This window comes from Passer domesticus, chromosome 3, assembly GCF_036417665.1.
Source record: "Passer domesticus isolate bPasDom1 chromosome 3, bPasDom1.hap1, whole genome shotgun sequence".
Taxonomy (NCBI): Eukaryota; Metazoa; Chordata; class Aves; order Passeriformes; family Passeridae; genus Passer; species Passer domesticus.
The window spans coordinates 86,914,484-86,930,494 of NC_087476.1; the positions used below are offsets into that span (position 1 = coordinate 86,914,484).

General features: G+C 39.4%; 1 protein-coding gene and 1 long non-coding RNA gene across 2 annotated transcripts in view; one reads left to right on the plus strand and one right to left on the minus strand.

Annotated features, from left to right (window-relative positions):
• IARS2 (isoleucyl-tRNA synthetase 2, mitochondrial) overlaps window positions 1-16,011 on the minus strand; it is a 26,726-nt gene continuing 10,715 nt past the window's right edge. The window contains exons 13-23 of the mRNA XM_064414154.1: window positions 11,783-11,885; window positions 11,053-11,146; window positions 5,655-5,763; window positions 4,786-4,888; window positions 3,711-3,836; window positions 3,210-3,341; window positions 2,525-2,631; window positions 1,565-1,710; window positions 1,220-1,410; window positions 499-643; window positions 1-387 (exon numbers count right to left, since the gene is read on the minus strand). Of these exons, the coding sequence (XP_064270224.1) occupies window positions 233-387; window positions 499-643; window positions 1,220-1,410; window positions 1,565-1,710; window positions 2,525-2,631; window positions 3,210-3,341; window positions 3,711-3,836; window positions 4,786-4,888; window positions 5,655-5,763; window positions 11,053-11,146; window positions 11,783-11,885 (1,411 nt within the window). The 3' untranslated portion in view covers window positions 1-232. The remainder of the gene's footprint in view (window positions 388-498; window positions 644-1,219; window positions 1,411-1,564; window positions 1,711-2,524; window positions 2,632-3,209; window positions 3,342-3,710; window positions 3,837-4,785; window positions 4,889-5,654; window positions 5,764-11,052; window positions 11,147-11,782; window positions 11,886-16,011) is intronic.
• Window positions 2,517-6,149, plus strand: LOC135297040 (uncharacterized). Its single transcript, XR_010359059.1, has 2 exons — window positions 2,517-2,644; window positions 3,579-6,149. It is a non-coding gene; the product is annotated as an uncharacterized LOC135297040 (long non-coding RNA).

Here is a 16,011-nt window from a genome sequence, read left to right on the forward strand (position 1 = left end):
TTATTTTTAAGCATCCCTTTTATTAAGTTGAAAAGTGATATACACAATTAGTGTGTGTATATATATATATATATATATATATATATCTATATATATACACACATACATAAAGTTCCCCAAAATACATGATGTTCCTGCTCAGGCTGGGGCTTAAGCATCTCCTTTTGCAGGTTCCAGTGCACAGACCTGCTGCTTCAGCCACTGGAGCAGCTTTTGCATAGGCATTTTGTCTTCACATGCTCCCCTTTCCAGCAGCAAGGACTTGGAGGCACCGTGGGCAGGGAGTGCTTGAGGACTCAGCTGTGTATCTCCTGCAGCGAGGGCATTTTGCTTTGGCAATGGGTCGGGCTATAACTTTGTATGAAGATTGTTCACAGATGTCACCACCTATCAAAGAAAGTGTCATTGCTGAGAAAGAGGCTGGAGTTGTAGGTAAGACTCAAGCCATGAACAAACCTGTGTTGTAGTGCAGGAGTCTGTCTGGAATGGTTCTCTTACCTTCCAAGTTAATCAGAAAGTTCCCTTTTACGATGTTTGCATCTGAAGGTGTTTCTTTGGGGAGCTCGCTCAGCAGGGTTGTCTGGGAAGCCATCATTATCTCATTCAGCTGGGAAACAGTGGAAGTTTCTTCAGCCTGCAGTGCCTGGGGGACAGAGAGCTTTCAGACTTGGAAGTTGGTTTTGTTTCTCAGCACCGTCCAGTCTATAAAATAAATACTGAGCTGTGGTTCCTAAGCAGAGTGGATGGTTTGAATAAAGAGTCTGATTTACTCCTGCCAGGAGCAGGAGGACAGACTTGAACTGCAGTGGCCAAGAGAAAGGTGTGTGAGGGCCAAGCTGCTGCCCCTAAGCCAGCATTCTGCTCTCCCAAGGGACAGGGACAGTAGCATCCCACCTTGGGATGCTGTATTAGAGCATTGCCAGCAGGGTACAGGTGATCCTTCTCCAAGAAAACAAAGCTGATTTTTTATTGTCAGGGTGATCAAATACTGGCACAGATAGCGCAGAGAGCTGGTAGGATCTCCATCCTCAGAACCATCCAAAAACCAATGGACAGAGGCCTGGGCAACCTGCTCTAACTAAGCCTGCCTGCGCAAGGGGCTGTGCTGTACAGGCTCCAGCAGTGCCTTCCACCTCAACCATTCTGTGATTCCCTGGTAAGTACAAAACAGAAGAAAGTTTTCGCACAGACAACATTACTCTTAGTTGCTTTTTTTTACCTCCATTAATTCAAACAGCAATCCAGGCTCAATTACAATGATGACTTCATATTCCAAAGCATTCTTGCCAGAGATGGACCCTAGGAAGGAGTCTCTCATTGCACATGCACCTTCTATTGCTTCCTCGATGCCAGGCTTCTTCCATGCTGAGCTTGCATTAATCCAGCCAGTACGAAACACACCCTCCGAGTCTTGAAAGCAAAACAAAGCAATTCTTATTTTAGTCTATTTGAGCATTTATGAAATGAATAAAAAAGAACTGCCTATTTCTCTAATTGCATTCCTTGTAACCTTTCAATTAAACAGTGCACTAAAGGAGTTGCTTAGCAGTGGTATGTGCTTTACCTTTCTTGTAAGGGATGTACTGAAAAACCTCCTCTGCCAAGTGGGGCAGGATGGGTGCAAAGGAGCGGATGATGATGTCCAGAGCCTCTGCCAACACAGTTTGACATGAACGACGCTTAGGATCCTTTGCTTCTTCACAGTACAGCCTGCAAGACAGCAGGGAAAGCTGGAAAGTATTCCTGTGTTCATGTTTCTGCTCAAGAGCCTTTGGGACTGCCAGTGGACATACAGAAGTCTGATCCACCCAGCCTTTGTAAGGAAAGCTTTTCTGGAGTGCCCTTCCCTAGGAAAGCACAGTGAGCTACAGAGAGGACCATCTGCAGCAAGAGGAAAGGAGTCTGTCACAAGAAAGGAGATTCTTTACATGGTAATTTGGGGAGAGAGAATCTGTCCTCAGGGAGCTAAGCTGTCAGCCCTTTGCTCTGGTTCATCTGTAAACCTCAGCATTTGGGCTTTTTTTTCCCCCCACTCCTCCTTTACTCACATTCTGGCAACTAAAGATCAGTGTAACCTCTACCCCTCCTACCCCATGAAGGCAGGAGGGGTGGAGGTTATACTGATTTTTAGTTGCACATTTACACAGGTATCTGTCACAGCCTTCGGATCCTTTCACTGATCTAAAAAACCAGATAAATACATTTAGTTGCACAGCTAACTGCTAAAAGCCCTTCCTCCTGTCTTCCCAAATTCAGATGCACACCCTTTCTGGGTAAAAATATAGATCCAAGACTCTGTCTTTATTTATTTGGTTTTAAATGTGCTCGTTTGATGACCTTTTAAACTGTTCAGTACCACCAGTGGACAGAAGAGAGCACAACAATGACAACCACTCAGCTGAATGTACTGAGAGGTCCTCAGAGATACCTGTGTTCACTCAGCATTCACCTGGAAGCTTATTACCTCCATCTCAGACCCATTCCTTTCTTTTTTCCCTTTTAAAGGCAGCAGGAAGGAACTTACCTGTCCTTGATCATGTTGAAATAGAAGTTAGACAAGCTTCTGGAACAGAATGCTTGCAGCAATCGAACAACTTTGCTATAATCATATTGTTTGTAAGCTTCTGTAACCTGGGAGAGGGAGGTAAGAACAGTGCATTGGTTGGCATCACACAGCCCCTGATAAACTAAACTTACAGAAAATGGAAAGAGTGCCAAAATGTCTGGCAGAAACTTTAAAAGGTTGTTGGAGTGGAAAAAAAGTTAAGTCAGTTAGCAGGCTAAAGACTTAATTTCTATTCAAGTTTGAATGGAAAGAAAAGGGGAAATCCCAGAAACTATGTTCATGGTTTCAGCAGAATGGTTCTGAGTGACAGAAATGTCAAAGTACTGTACAACCGCAAATTTCCAAAGCTCTAGTTTTTGGGTTTGTTTTTTTAAAATATCTATCTTTAACTATTTTAAAAGACTTCTAATTTGGGACCTTGGGCAGTGAGTGGGAAAATTTGCTAATGTCCAAACCAAGTTAAGAATGTTAAAGTCTTCCTCAAAAACTGAGATGGGCTTAAGGGAGTGCACATTGCATGGAAAGATCGTTTGTGGTTGTAATGTGCCTGCTTGACACACACACACTTTACTCACACACCTGAAGAAAATAAAGCCAATGGAAAACATGACACTCATGCTGATCTAAATACAATTCACCCTACCTTGCTGCCATATTCGTGCAGTAAATGCAGCATGTATTGATCCACTATGTACATCTCTGCAGGGGGGATGGAATCTGTCTCTGGGTTGAAGCCCTCCACGTTTCCCAGCATGAAGCGTAGTGTGTTCCGGAGCTAGAACAACCCAGAGCAATTAAGCATTATTAGCCTTCACTTTAGATGAAACACAAAATGCTCATATTCCATCATTAACTAAAATTGACTACTTTTCAAAATGTCTGGATAGTTACAAAGGCATCATAAAGAACACATGGCAAAAGGACCTACAGAAAAATAAAGACTGACTGTTACCAAAGCACAAAGCTGTGAAATCAGTCTTTTTCTCAGCACACTTTACGATGTGACCCACAGGTGTAAAAAGCAGTAGTACCTCCCTAAAGAAGCTTGGAAAAGCTTTCTTTAGGCTAAAGACTGGAAAGCTTTGCAGGAAAGACACAGAGGACCTGTTGTTGGGATGAATAGTGTTGGCAGTGGTGGCTCTACCTTGTTGATGTCGTCTCTGGCAGCATTGAGCACCACAGGCCCAATCATCACCTCTGTGAAGACATTGGATTCTGCCACCCACCAGCGGAGAACATCGGCACCGTATGGAGGATCCTTGGTGTGATCCTGAGGACAGACAGGAAAGCAGAGAGCCATAGAGTATCTCCAGCTGGAAGGAATCCATGGGGATCATGCAGTCCAACTCCCTGTTCCTTGCAGGACTACCTACAACTCTATGTGCCGAGAAGCTGCTGTGCTTAGAGGCTTCCCCTTCTTTTAGCAACCCACACCTGCAGGACTCTGTGTACAGGCAGTGCTAGAGCCTAGGTAAGCTGAGAGAAACTCATCTGCAGCCTTAAATCCTTTGACTGCTTATCATTAAAATAGCAATGTTAATATCTAAAATTACATAGGTTTTTCTTCCCCTTCCGACTGTTTTCAACTCTGAAAACTGCTTTTCTCCTTTGCGAAAGAAACAATTGTGTGTTTTAATTAACCAGGTAAGCAAGTCATGCAAGGATTGTTTCTTTTGTCCAGTGAGTTGCAAAATCTGTTCAGCAGCATCAGAAAGAGCAACAGTGGGACTGGGGAGGGAAGGAAATTCAGAGCATCTGAATGCACCGGCAGTGCAACCTCCCTGACCAGGGAATGAAGCTTCCAGAGTCACTAATAGCCTGAGAGCAGAGAGATTGCTGGAGTGCAGCTGCTACATCTGACTGCTCCACTGCCAGCCACACATGGTAGGCTTCAGTCAGTTTGACAGCAGAGGTTCATTATTTTAATTTTTTTTTGTTTGTTTTTATTATTCCTTTTCTCCATTACTCCATTAACACTGGTTAAAAGGAACCATTCTACACCCTCTGCATAATTTTATTTTCTCTTAGTAGAGAATGAAGGTGAGGGGTTTTCTTGCACTACAGTAGAAGCAGCACAACTCAAGGTTTTCAGTCTAGCCAAATGGAACTGCAGTATAGCCAAAGAAGAGCCTGACACAGTTCTGCCACAAGATAGCTGCAGAATCTGGCAGTGAAAGGTTGTAAGTGGCAGTTCTGAGAAACTCAGGAGCTTGACCTACTTCGCCTCCATTGATGACGACATCAGGGTCAACCACATTGCCAACAGATTTGGACATCTTCTCCCCTTTCTCGCCAAGAGTAAAGCCATGAACCACCAGAGTCCTGCAGGAAAGATTTTAGTGAAAACAAAATCCAAGAGAAAAACCTATGCTAAGAACTGATTTTTAATGAGGATATTCTTAAGTCAAAGCACACAAGAAACCCCGTTTTGGAGAGCCTGAGGCTTCATCCCCTGAGTTCAACGAGCCATGAATATACCCTGCACTACTATTCAAGGCAAGCAAACAACTTTATTTTCCTCATTTAATTTTGTTGTGCAAGCAACAGATTGTTTAGATATCCAAGGCATGAATATTTCAGATTAATTAAAGACTAAAGTGTTATTTACTTTTTAAGCCAATACCTTTCCCAAAACTGCACAGCATCCTTGCAGCTGAGCCACATTCCCCTTCCCTATGCTTTCCATCTTCCAGGAGATAAATGGTGTGCCACAGCTCCAGCAGAACACAAGCACACAGCTATTCCCAATTCCCTACAGCCTAATATTGAATTCACAAGTCAATGATCTTGGGAGATTTGCACTTCCCAAAGAATTTCTTTAATTGTGGGAGTGGGAGAGATAGCAAAAAGTCTGACATGTATCTGATAATTCCTAAATGACTAAGAATGAAAACAGAATTATGATAGGAAAAAGTTAAACAGTAAATGAATTACAATCTGAGAAAAACTTTATACTGAAAATGTAAGAATACGAATCAGATACTTGGTAGTGGCTTGATTTCTCGTGTTTATACACTATTGCGCACACTTCCAAAAGCTCAATATTCAATAAATGGACTAGAAATGTATTTGCAATGCACACACTTACTTGTATGGTGCCTTTTTCCTTGCTGCCACACTGGTTAAGAGAGAGGACTGAAACCAACCTCCCAGCTGGTCTTTTCCTTCAAGGTATGTATCTGCTCTCTGATCCGCACCTTTAAAAATCAGAACATTTTATTTGAAATATCAGACCTCGAATCTTAAAACAATTAACACATAAAATCTCTGAAAGTGATTAGTAACATTTATCCTGCTTTTTAAACACAGTAAGTTACTTTTCTAATGGTGTGTGGTTACTTAACCATGATACAAAGGATTCATTAGTACCACAATTTTTAAAAGAATCCAAAACTTGCCACACTCCAGAATTTAACAAATAAGCTTGCTCTCTCCTAATCTAAATAATAAATTATGAAAAAAACCTATCATGCTCAGATTGCTTTGCAGAAGTTCTCAGAATACTTTCCAAATGCTCCTAAACAAACTGGAATACCTAAGAAAAGTTCACATACTTTGAAATTAATAAAAATCTATGCCACCATCTGAAGTGTCACCGTTTGGAATTACTCAGGGCACAAGGCACAGAGGTAAGGTGCCCAACCAGCCCATGAAAGGCATTTACAGAGGAGAGCAGGTCGCTTTGGCAGTGACCACAGCTCACCTGTGACAGAATTTACATTTTTGGTCACTGGTGCTCCAGGAAGATTACAAACTTCGGGAAAGAGTTAGGGCAATGTGGGAAACAAGAAAGCCTGTTGGGGATAGAGGCATCTGGAAAAGCCTGGCTTGGGAAGGCTGAGTAGAATCTAATTTACTAATTTACTAATCCCTGTAAATACACACACAGAAAAAAAGAGGAATGCTAGGGAAGAACAAGTGGAGCTAATGTGTACTTTAGAGGAAAATTGGGCTACAAGGTAGGCAGGGTATTAGCTGACTACACATTAAAAGCAGAAGAGCTAACCCAGCCATTCCACAGGGTTGAGAGAGGACAGCACAGGTTAAATGGCTTTACTGGTGGAATTCAGTCACTGTACAAAAAGGTACAAAAACTTGTTGACTCAAGAAGTCCTTCCTTGTCCTAAGCAATCCTAGACAGGTCACCAGAGTGAGAACAGAGTAATGTGAACACAGCAGAACATGCAAATAAAAGCCTACAAAGGTGCAAAACCATACACATATTTGTCAGGGGTTTAGTTTTGATTCTACAAGTTGATGGTGTTGCTTTCTCAATATTCAGACAGAAGTTTCTCCACTCAATTTTTATTCACTATCTCCTCTTTTCCTCTTCCTAAGACCCCTGAGACAATGCTTCTTTCTGCCGCTGATACACTTGATTTATTTGTTTAACTTAATGGAAGTTTCAATATTTAGATCCATCCTGCAATAAAGGGAAGTTCAACATTACAAAGGTCAAGGCCACACAGTTCCAGGTAGCACAGGAAAAATGTGTGGGTGGATATCACGGTTTTTACACATCTGCTTATTCAGTTAAGGAAATCCACAAAGAGTCTGGGGTTTAGAAGTACAGTAAAGTAAGGAGCAATCTTTGTATTAAGAGACTGCAAAAATACTTGTGGGGACAAGATAAAAAAAGAAGATTTGTGGTAAGGAAGACAGTAACATTAGAACATCTGTAACAACACATTTGTTGCCTACAACTAGTTTAGTAGCCACTGGTTTTAGAGAACTTTTCCATGAACTATTCATGGAAATGCCAGTAGTTAGAGGAGAGAAGAATTTAAACAAACAACTGATTACAAACAGCAAACTGGATTGGGCTTTTCTGACAGGAACTAGTACATCTGGCAAGCTGGCTGCCAGTGCTTGCAAGGTTAACAGAGGCCTGAACATTTTATCTGTAAAATATAAACATGGGGCTTGCCCTATACAAAACCTGCCTTATAAGTAGCTCCCCTTCCTCAGTTTTGTTAAAATTATGATTGTTATATATAAATTAATTACAACAGTGCTCACTTTTTTTTTTTTTTGTAAATGGAGAAGTATGTCCAACAACCCCAAAGAGACTTTTGACTTTTCTGTTGTTTATTTTAGCTGAGGTATAGTACATAGGTCATTAAAGAGAATTACAATTTATGATCCTTCTGGTTTGGATTTCAAGATTCCATATCTTTGATCTTACAGACTTTGACTTTTAGATTAAACATAATGTATTTTAATGCCAGGAATGAACCAGCTAAGATAATTCAAGCCTCTCAGTCAGCACAAAAGTTTAAACACTTCGATAGGCAAGCTGTAAAATAATCACATTCATTCAGTTAAAAATTAGCCAATAAGATAGGGAAAAAAAGTTATGATGTTGAAAACTACCATCATTGCAATACCCACATAACTGGGTAAAAAGCTGTGTGACTTTTACCAGTGGCAAATCACATCACAATAAAGTCCAGTGTGCATTTTTATATTAAATATTTTTAAAAAGAACCATCTCAAAGTTGTAGTGAAGATGGCACTCTGCCCATGAGGAAAATGTAGGAGAATTTTAAGACATTGAAGAGTTCTTTTAAATGAATGCTCTGTAATGAGCTACTGAAATGAGCTCTGTCGAAAGGCTGAACTTCAAAGTAAAAGAACAACAGAACAAGAGCTGGGCACCACAGCATTAAGTATTTAAATTAGCACATACTTTTGAACAAAATTCTGCTTTTACCACACTTTCTTTTTGAAAGCATTGTATTAACATTCTTCTACCTCACAGCAGCATTATGAAAATGCAGTTATCGATGTATGAAGCATTTGGACTTAAATTTTAACACTGTATAAAACAGTTCTTCCAAAAAAAAAATTTGAGGCATGTGTAGCAAGAAACAAACAGGATGAGAGGGCACAACAATAAACTGTTCAGTGAAAACACTGTTACACAAACAGAGCATTAACAAAGTAAACAGCATCCCCAGGAAATTTTAGGGGATTTCAGAGAATGTTGCACTTGTGGGTCTGCTCTCAGTGATGCCAGTAAGTGGTGTTTATTTCACACAGTCTACTTGTAGCTGTGCAATTTTGGGTTTGTGACTAAAAATCTAGTAGCCAAATCTCTGATTTTAGTGTGTAAATTGCACCTGCCACACTGCTGACATAGAATGGTTAGGTTAATCTGTCATTTAGCTACATTTAGCTACCTTAGGCACACCCAGGCTGGAAAAAGGAAGCCAACCATAACTTAATGGAACAAGAGTAACTTTAAGCCGTGTCCTTCAGAAATAGGCCCAGTCCCTGGAAGGAGATGCAGCAGGGCAAGCATTAGAAATAGGACTGTGCAAGTGCAAAAGGTAATGCAACCTATGATTTACACCATTGGGCTTGGCTGTCACTGAACAATTCCTTTAACCTCATTCAGCAGAATCTCTCTTCTTGCCCCTCTTTACCCCCTTCCCAACCTGCTGTATTTGCTGACAGCAATCTGTGTGGCTATCAGCCAAAGGGATTCATTTTGTAACAGCTGCACCTCCTTTAGTAAGCTTGGACACAGCTGGGTCAAGTGCACTGAAAATTCAGGCCAAGTTCTGAGTTGCAGAGATGCTGAAGAGAAGGAATTATTTTCACAAGACTGGAACTGACAGGGAAATCTGTAACATCTGTTATTCCTGCTGGTTACTAACAGATGACTTACTTAGAATTTTCAATAACTTGAGTTCAGGGAAGAGTGAAACAAACATTAGTCTCAGTTTTAGCCATCTTTTGTATCCTCCAGTTGCCCTGAAAGTAACTCTTGCTGTGAAAGAACCTCTGTCATCAGTGCTGACATCAGAAGGCAGCAACAACCTCTGCTATCACTCATCTCCTGACACCAAATTAGTTCTTCTTCACATAATGATATTCTCTAAGCAATCTTAGATTTCTCCATGAATTCCATCTCTTTTTCTCCAAGAGTACTTTGGAGAACAATCCCACCCATTAGTCTGTCTGTAAGCCTTGCTTATTATCATTGATATTGGAAATTTTGCAAAAAGCTGTAAAAACTGGAGCGTATTTGGGAAATAGATGACAAAACTCTTAATTCAACAACTTCTCTTGCAAAGTTTCATAAAAGGTGAGTTAAACCAGTAATTTGATATGAATCACAGACTACACTTCTGGCAGTGGCTGGAAGCCTCGATTACACAGAAAAAAGGTAATGCAATTTTTGTGTCATTTCTGAGAATAAACAGGGTTAGGAGGTTACATTGCTGGTTAGCCAGTCCCCAGCTTTGAAAGCAGTGGGGCCACTCCAGTTATGTCACACAGCAGAAGACGATGCCTTACACACACACCAAGCTCCAGCAAATTTCATTAAAAGAGAGGACAATGCAGAGAAGGGCAACTTGTAATGATTCCATGAAAAAAGTCTGTACTGTGATAACCCCAACATTTATTAGACACTAAAGAATCCATATGGGAGCTTTACACCAGTTAACAACGAATCCAGAGCCTTGACTGTGCTTATGAAAAGTTGATTGCTTGTGAAAAGTTATCTCCTTTACACAGGGTTAGAGGGCTGAGGTGTTCAGCCCTTTAACAATGCAAGTTTGTAACTGCATATAATACCACTACTTTGTTACAGCTTTCAAAATCAGACCAGAAACATTTTTAAAGAGCATAAACCTCAATATATGTAAAAGTCATCTAGAAAATTAATGTTTGCTGATGGTACTGTTGCCTGACCATGTTGCTAAGAAATAAAAGTCTGGTACTAACGTGTTTTTATAATTCAGCAAGATTGTTATCATGCAATTGTGTACAGAGGGTTTAAAGTCCAACAGACTTGATGTATGGGACCAGACTCCTTTAGAAAAGACTCCTGACTTTGCCCTATCCTCCAGGCAAACAGTGTATATTTTACATCTTTTTATACAAATATCTATGTGCTACCTACTGAGTAGCAACTACTGGCAGTAGGAGCCATAAATAGCATATAGCAAGTATAAATATTTTAAGCCACAATATAGTGCTTTAGTTACTGAAAGTAATCAGAAGTGAAAAAGCACACTTACACTTTTAAATTATAAAAGACCTAGACTCAGCAGCTGATCTCAGTCTTTGCTGTTTGTGATACTTGTTTCAAATAGCACAGACATGCACACACTGAAATCTGTTAACTTAAAACAATTTAAGAGTACTAACTAGCAGCAAAGTAGCTTGGCTGTCTGTGCCATGAGATTTCTCCACCCAAAACAAGTATGAGGTGATCAGCAGTTACACAGTACACCGCATGTCAGAGTCATTAGAGCAGCATATTAGAAAAACCCCAACTTTAATTATGCTGAAAATGGGTTTGCCAACATTAAATCCTTATCTTCACAAGCAAAAACAGCTTTACAAGTCACAGACAGCCTGCTGATGGCATAATCTGCCTCAGTTTTGCTGACACCAACACTGTCACACAGAACAGTTATATTCTGCTCTCCAAGTATTTTAAAAGAAGGATCAACATAGCAAGTCTTTACCTTCCAAAACATGAGCCCAGGAAGTTCCACTGTCAAACCAGATGTCTAGGACATCCTGTCCCTTGACATAATCTGAAACATCACGACCACCAGCCTAGAGACCAATTGAGAAATAAATTATTAAATAATGCAAATAGAATACTCTCTATCATCAATGCTTTTCAAAGCTAGAAATAAAGCAAATTCAATTTCTGGACCAGTTTTATACAGTTCTGTTGACCAGTTTTTGGTTCTGTTACCAATTTTGTGAGTGAACACAAAATAATATAGGTAATTTTTGACAAGAGTTTTCAGATAATTCCTGATGAAAACTCAAGGCAGGGCAAGGAAAAATTACAAAGAAAACCTCAGATGGCACAGTAACACTACAGCTTTGTGCTAGCTTAACTACACAATTGTTAAAGAACAATAAAAAGTTAGGAAGAACTAAATAAAAATTCTAATCCATCTTAATGACCAAGACCTAATACATATTTCAGCTCATAATTTGGTTAATTAGGATGTCACTTTCCTCCTGATCTAAGAGGAGGAGGATGGAGATCTCTGCCCCGAATTAACAGCACAAATCCAATTTCATATGTTCTGCCCCACTCAGATCTCACATTTGAACACTCTTTTCACAATGAGGGTACAAGACTGAAGAGCATCATGGGACTAAACAAAATGTTTCTATTATTTCCCATCACTCAACTGTCTTGAGCACCTGCTGTACCTGAAGTCAGAAGTTTACCTTTGCTACAGCCTCTTTTGACAAGAGTTGTTCAATAGGCAGGGCCCACCATGCATCTGTCCCTTGCTGCTCCACTATTTTGATGATATCTGTGATGGTTTCACTGGGTTAGGAAGAAAAAGGGGGTTTATGAATGGAGGAGTTAATCACAACTTTCCACAAGCATCCCAGACCCAAAGCAGTGAGAGATGCTGATACACAGACCAAGCTATTAGAACCTGTGATTTTCCAGCTCCTAATCCATACAAGACTTCACAGAGCTTCCTGCCTGCATTAAATACTTTCTGGCTTTGCCTTCCAAGATGGGAGGATTTGTATAACATACAAAAACCCACATGGATTCCAAATATCTTCTTCTGCAAATACCTCATAACTGGGGCACTCAGAAAAGATACCAGCAGCCTGAAAACTTCTAAAATCCATTTTATTTGCTATTTATTGACCATGAATTTAAAGAAACTGCACAAGTATTTCCCCTCAAAATATGTGCTCTTTTTAACAACAGGTTTATTTTTCCTACTGGATACAGAGACTTCAAGAACTCACGTGGAAAGGAGTGAGGAAATGACAGCTTTTCAAGTAGCGCGCGCACACACACACACATATATATATCTTAAGCTTCCAGTTGCCTGACTTTCCCTAATTTAGCAATATATTTGAAAAATTGTAATAAATATAAATATATTAATCCAAATATGTAAGAAACTGAAAATTATGCACCCATAGAGGAGTGATAATAAACCATTCAATATACACTCTGAAGGCAATCTATGAGTTCATATCATATAGCACCAGCCAGGACAAAGGTCCTGAAAATAAACAGATATTATAGAAGTAAGAAAAATTAAAAAGTTAACTAAGCATTTTTTCTGATCTGAACAGATAAGGCAACCTCAAGGTGTGCAGTTCTGTGCACTATGACATATTCAATCCTTGGACCCAGTAGGTAAGGCTATGGGGAATTGATTTTTAATATTGCTTAATACCAAGTCTAGACATAAATTAAAGTATCTTAAAAAACCAAAGAGGAACCCCACATGTTTTGTCTTGCTGACTCACAGAGCACTTGCAGGTGATTTTTAAGACGTCTGCTGTATTTAAGGAGTACAGTAGATCATCCTGACCTGTCAACTTCAAACTAAACCTGCTGTGTTACCCAGGACACCAAAGATATGTTTATAACTCGATAAATGAAGATTTAATCAGTTAACTAATTTCTTGACACAGTATTGCAAAAGGGGGAAAAGTAAAATAAATATCTGGCATAATTATCTTAAAAACACAGAAGGCAGATGATCTTCTTCAGTCATTACTCAATTTTGTGTTTGGTTTTCAGTACAGTATTTTACTGCACTGCTAATAAGCTGAGCTACATCACTAAAACATTTAATGGACCCTTACACTTAGGTTTTAAGCATGAAAACATGTTCTCCAAAAAGCTGTAGAATAAATTACTTCAGTTCATGACACAAGGTGCAACAACAAGAAGAAAATCCAGTTTTGCTCTTGACTGCTCAAATTGCAATGACAGAATATCAATTTTGTATCAATCAATCAATCAATCATCAATTAATCAATTTACTTCTCAAAATAAATTCCTGTAGAACATCTCAGCAGATTCTCTGCAGGGAAAGGCCATTAAGCAGCAATACTTACACATGGGCATCCCTGTGGCACCACCACCATTTCTGCCCCTTTCAAACCAGCACAGGCATCATTCACCTTCCATTTTAATGGTGGTAGGACACAATTTATGGCTTTGTAATGTATCTGCTAACATTTGTCTTGCTAAAATAACACTGAGGAGCTCCAGTTGTGAATGGTACCACTTCTCAGAAATATTTGCACAGAGGCCTGTTTGGCTGGCTGTACTTCCAGTTGTGAGAGTGTTACTTCTTCAAGACAAAAGCTAAAAACAACCCCAGTCGAGGTACAATTCCTGGCAGATAGCTGATGTGCAATCCTTATGTCTTGCCTCCTTAACCCTAAATCTGCAAATTCAGAAAGCTTACAGGAAACACAAAAAAGAAATTTGCCTCAGCCTGGACTAAACTATTTGAATGAATTTGTCTTTTGTAGGATGAGTACCTTCCACTAACAAAGCTGGATTTACGCCCTGACCTTCAGTGATGTTACTGCAGCGCCCAGGAACATTTTAGAAAAAGCTATACACAATATTGTTTTTCACTCTTAACCAATGAAATTTTCCACCTTGGATTCTTCTCAAATGCACTATCAGTGTATTTTTAAAGACAGTTATAGATAACCAGTTGTCTTCATCTGAGGATTTGAAGAGCTCTCTCCACAGTTTCAGTGCTTTCCTCTCACTGGCTGAATCTCTACCCATAGAACTCACCAGCAGAAGACAAGAGTAGCTAAATTAAAAAGAGGATGATTTACCCTAAAACATGTTTATTACCATGTAAAATATTTGTGTATATTTCTGTATGTGTTGACTGATTCATGCAAGAAGTAATTCAGTGCTCAGCTAATGGCTCTGACATCAACGAGAGCCAGAAAATTCTCTGAACACGACTCATACCCACAATTAGTACAGAAAAGCTACCAGCTCGTCCTGTAAAGCAGAAAATTTAAACAGGAACTAAGCCCGTCTTCCATATAACTTTTTCATTTGCAAATACACTTCAGTGGAGGGACATAAACTCCACTGATGAATTAATTTTAACAATATTCAACAGGTATTTCACAATATCAATATTTGGAGGGATTTATAAAAGGTGATAAATCCAGCTATAGATCAAAACTAACAGTTATGTTGGACAGCATATAAAAAGATACTCTTAATAAACTACTTTTTCCTTTCCATCAGAGGTGGGGGAGGGGAGAGACAAGAAGGAAATAAACCCTTGCTCTTACTCTCCCTTGGGAAACCATAATAAAATGCCTGTCTTCATTTACAGTAAGTATTGCCAATATCACACAAGACTTGTGTAGTCTTGTAGATCCACCAGTCCCACAAAATAGACCATGAGCTAACCTTTTATCAAATATATTGCCATGCAATGCAAAGATTACACTAATAATTTATGAAGATCAGATTTTTTTAAGACATTTTTGTTACACAAGAACCAACAGGTACAATTATGCTACAGATAAAAGTTTTCAGATAAGCAAAAGAAGGTCAGATTTGTGTTACCAATCACTTACAAGAAACAAGGAGTCAAGGACTGTGAAGTCAACTTTTTATTGACCGATATTCTCAAAATTCTACCTATAGTTTCAAATCACATTTTAAAAAAACCCAATAATTTAGCAGTGCAAGTTTCTTTCACTATATAGCGTTTCCCTATGGAAATAAGTGAACATTAAAAGCATTTTAGAAGAGGAGGTAGTTTAGACGAAAAATTTCCAGGGTACCTTTCAACAAATCTTTTTTACTCCCACAGTTTGAAAAATACAAGACAAACAAACACAGCCCCTGTACTTGTCTCTGCTCTTCTTGCAGGATCCTTATTACCGATTTCCCTTCAAAAGAGAAATAACTTTTATTTAAGGTATTGGCATTAAAAGAAGCAGGACTTTTGCAAAGTACTTTTCTGTAAGGTGCAAGTGAAAACCACCTTGCTCAAATAACTACTCATTACTTTATAATCTGCAGCCTTCAAGGTGAGCATGATAATTCCCCGAGTGAGCCATAAAAGCATTGTAAAACTTTGCCCTGTATTCAGAGGCTATCTGGAAGAACTTGCATTACGTGTCCCTGCTATGCTCTGACACCCCTACGGCAATTCACGCTACCACAGCTCCAGCCAATCACCCGGGAGCCAGCTATTGATTATGCTGCACACTTATTTAATCTGTTAACAGAAATTAGACAGCATTAAGATACAGTCAGGAGCAGAAGAATACAGAGCCTGATGTTCTCTCCATCTGCTTTCCAACAGCAGCAAAGAGGGAAAGATATCTTCTGCTTTACAAGAACATCAATACTACAGCTGTAAGTATTTAGGGGAAGGTAAGCTGCTATTAACTGCAATTCACTGAAATGTCTATTATTCTAAAAAACAAGTTAGAGCACAGGACAGACCTTCAAAAACATGTTGGGTTTTTCTTCTTCAGAAATTTGATTTACATGTTAATCAAAGTCACAGGGAAGTGGACAAAGGCTGTGAGGCATTAGAACAATCTTTGCAATACTACTATTTATTACCAACATCTGAACAGTGAATTTGTAAAGCAGTTAATGCATGAGGTCAGACTAAAGTATG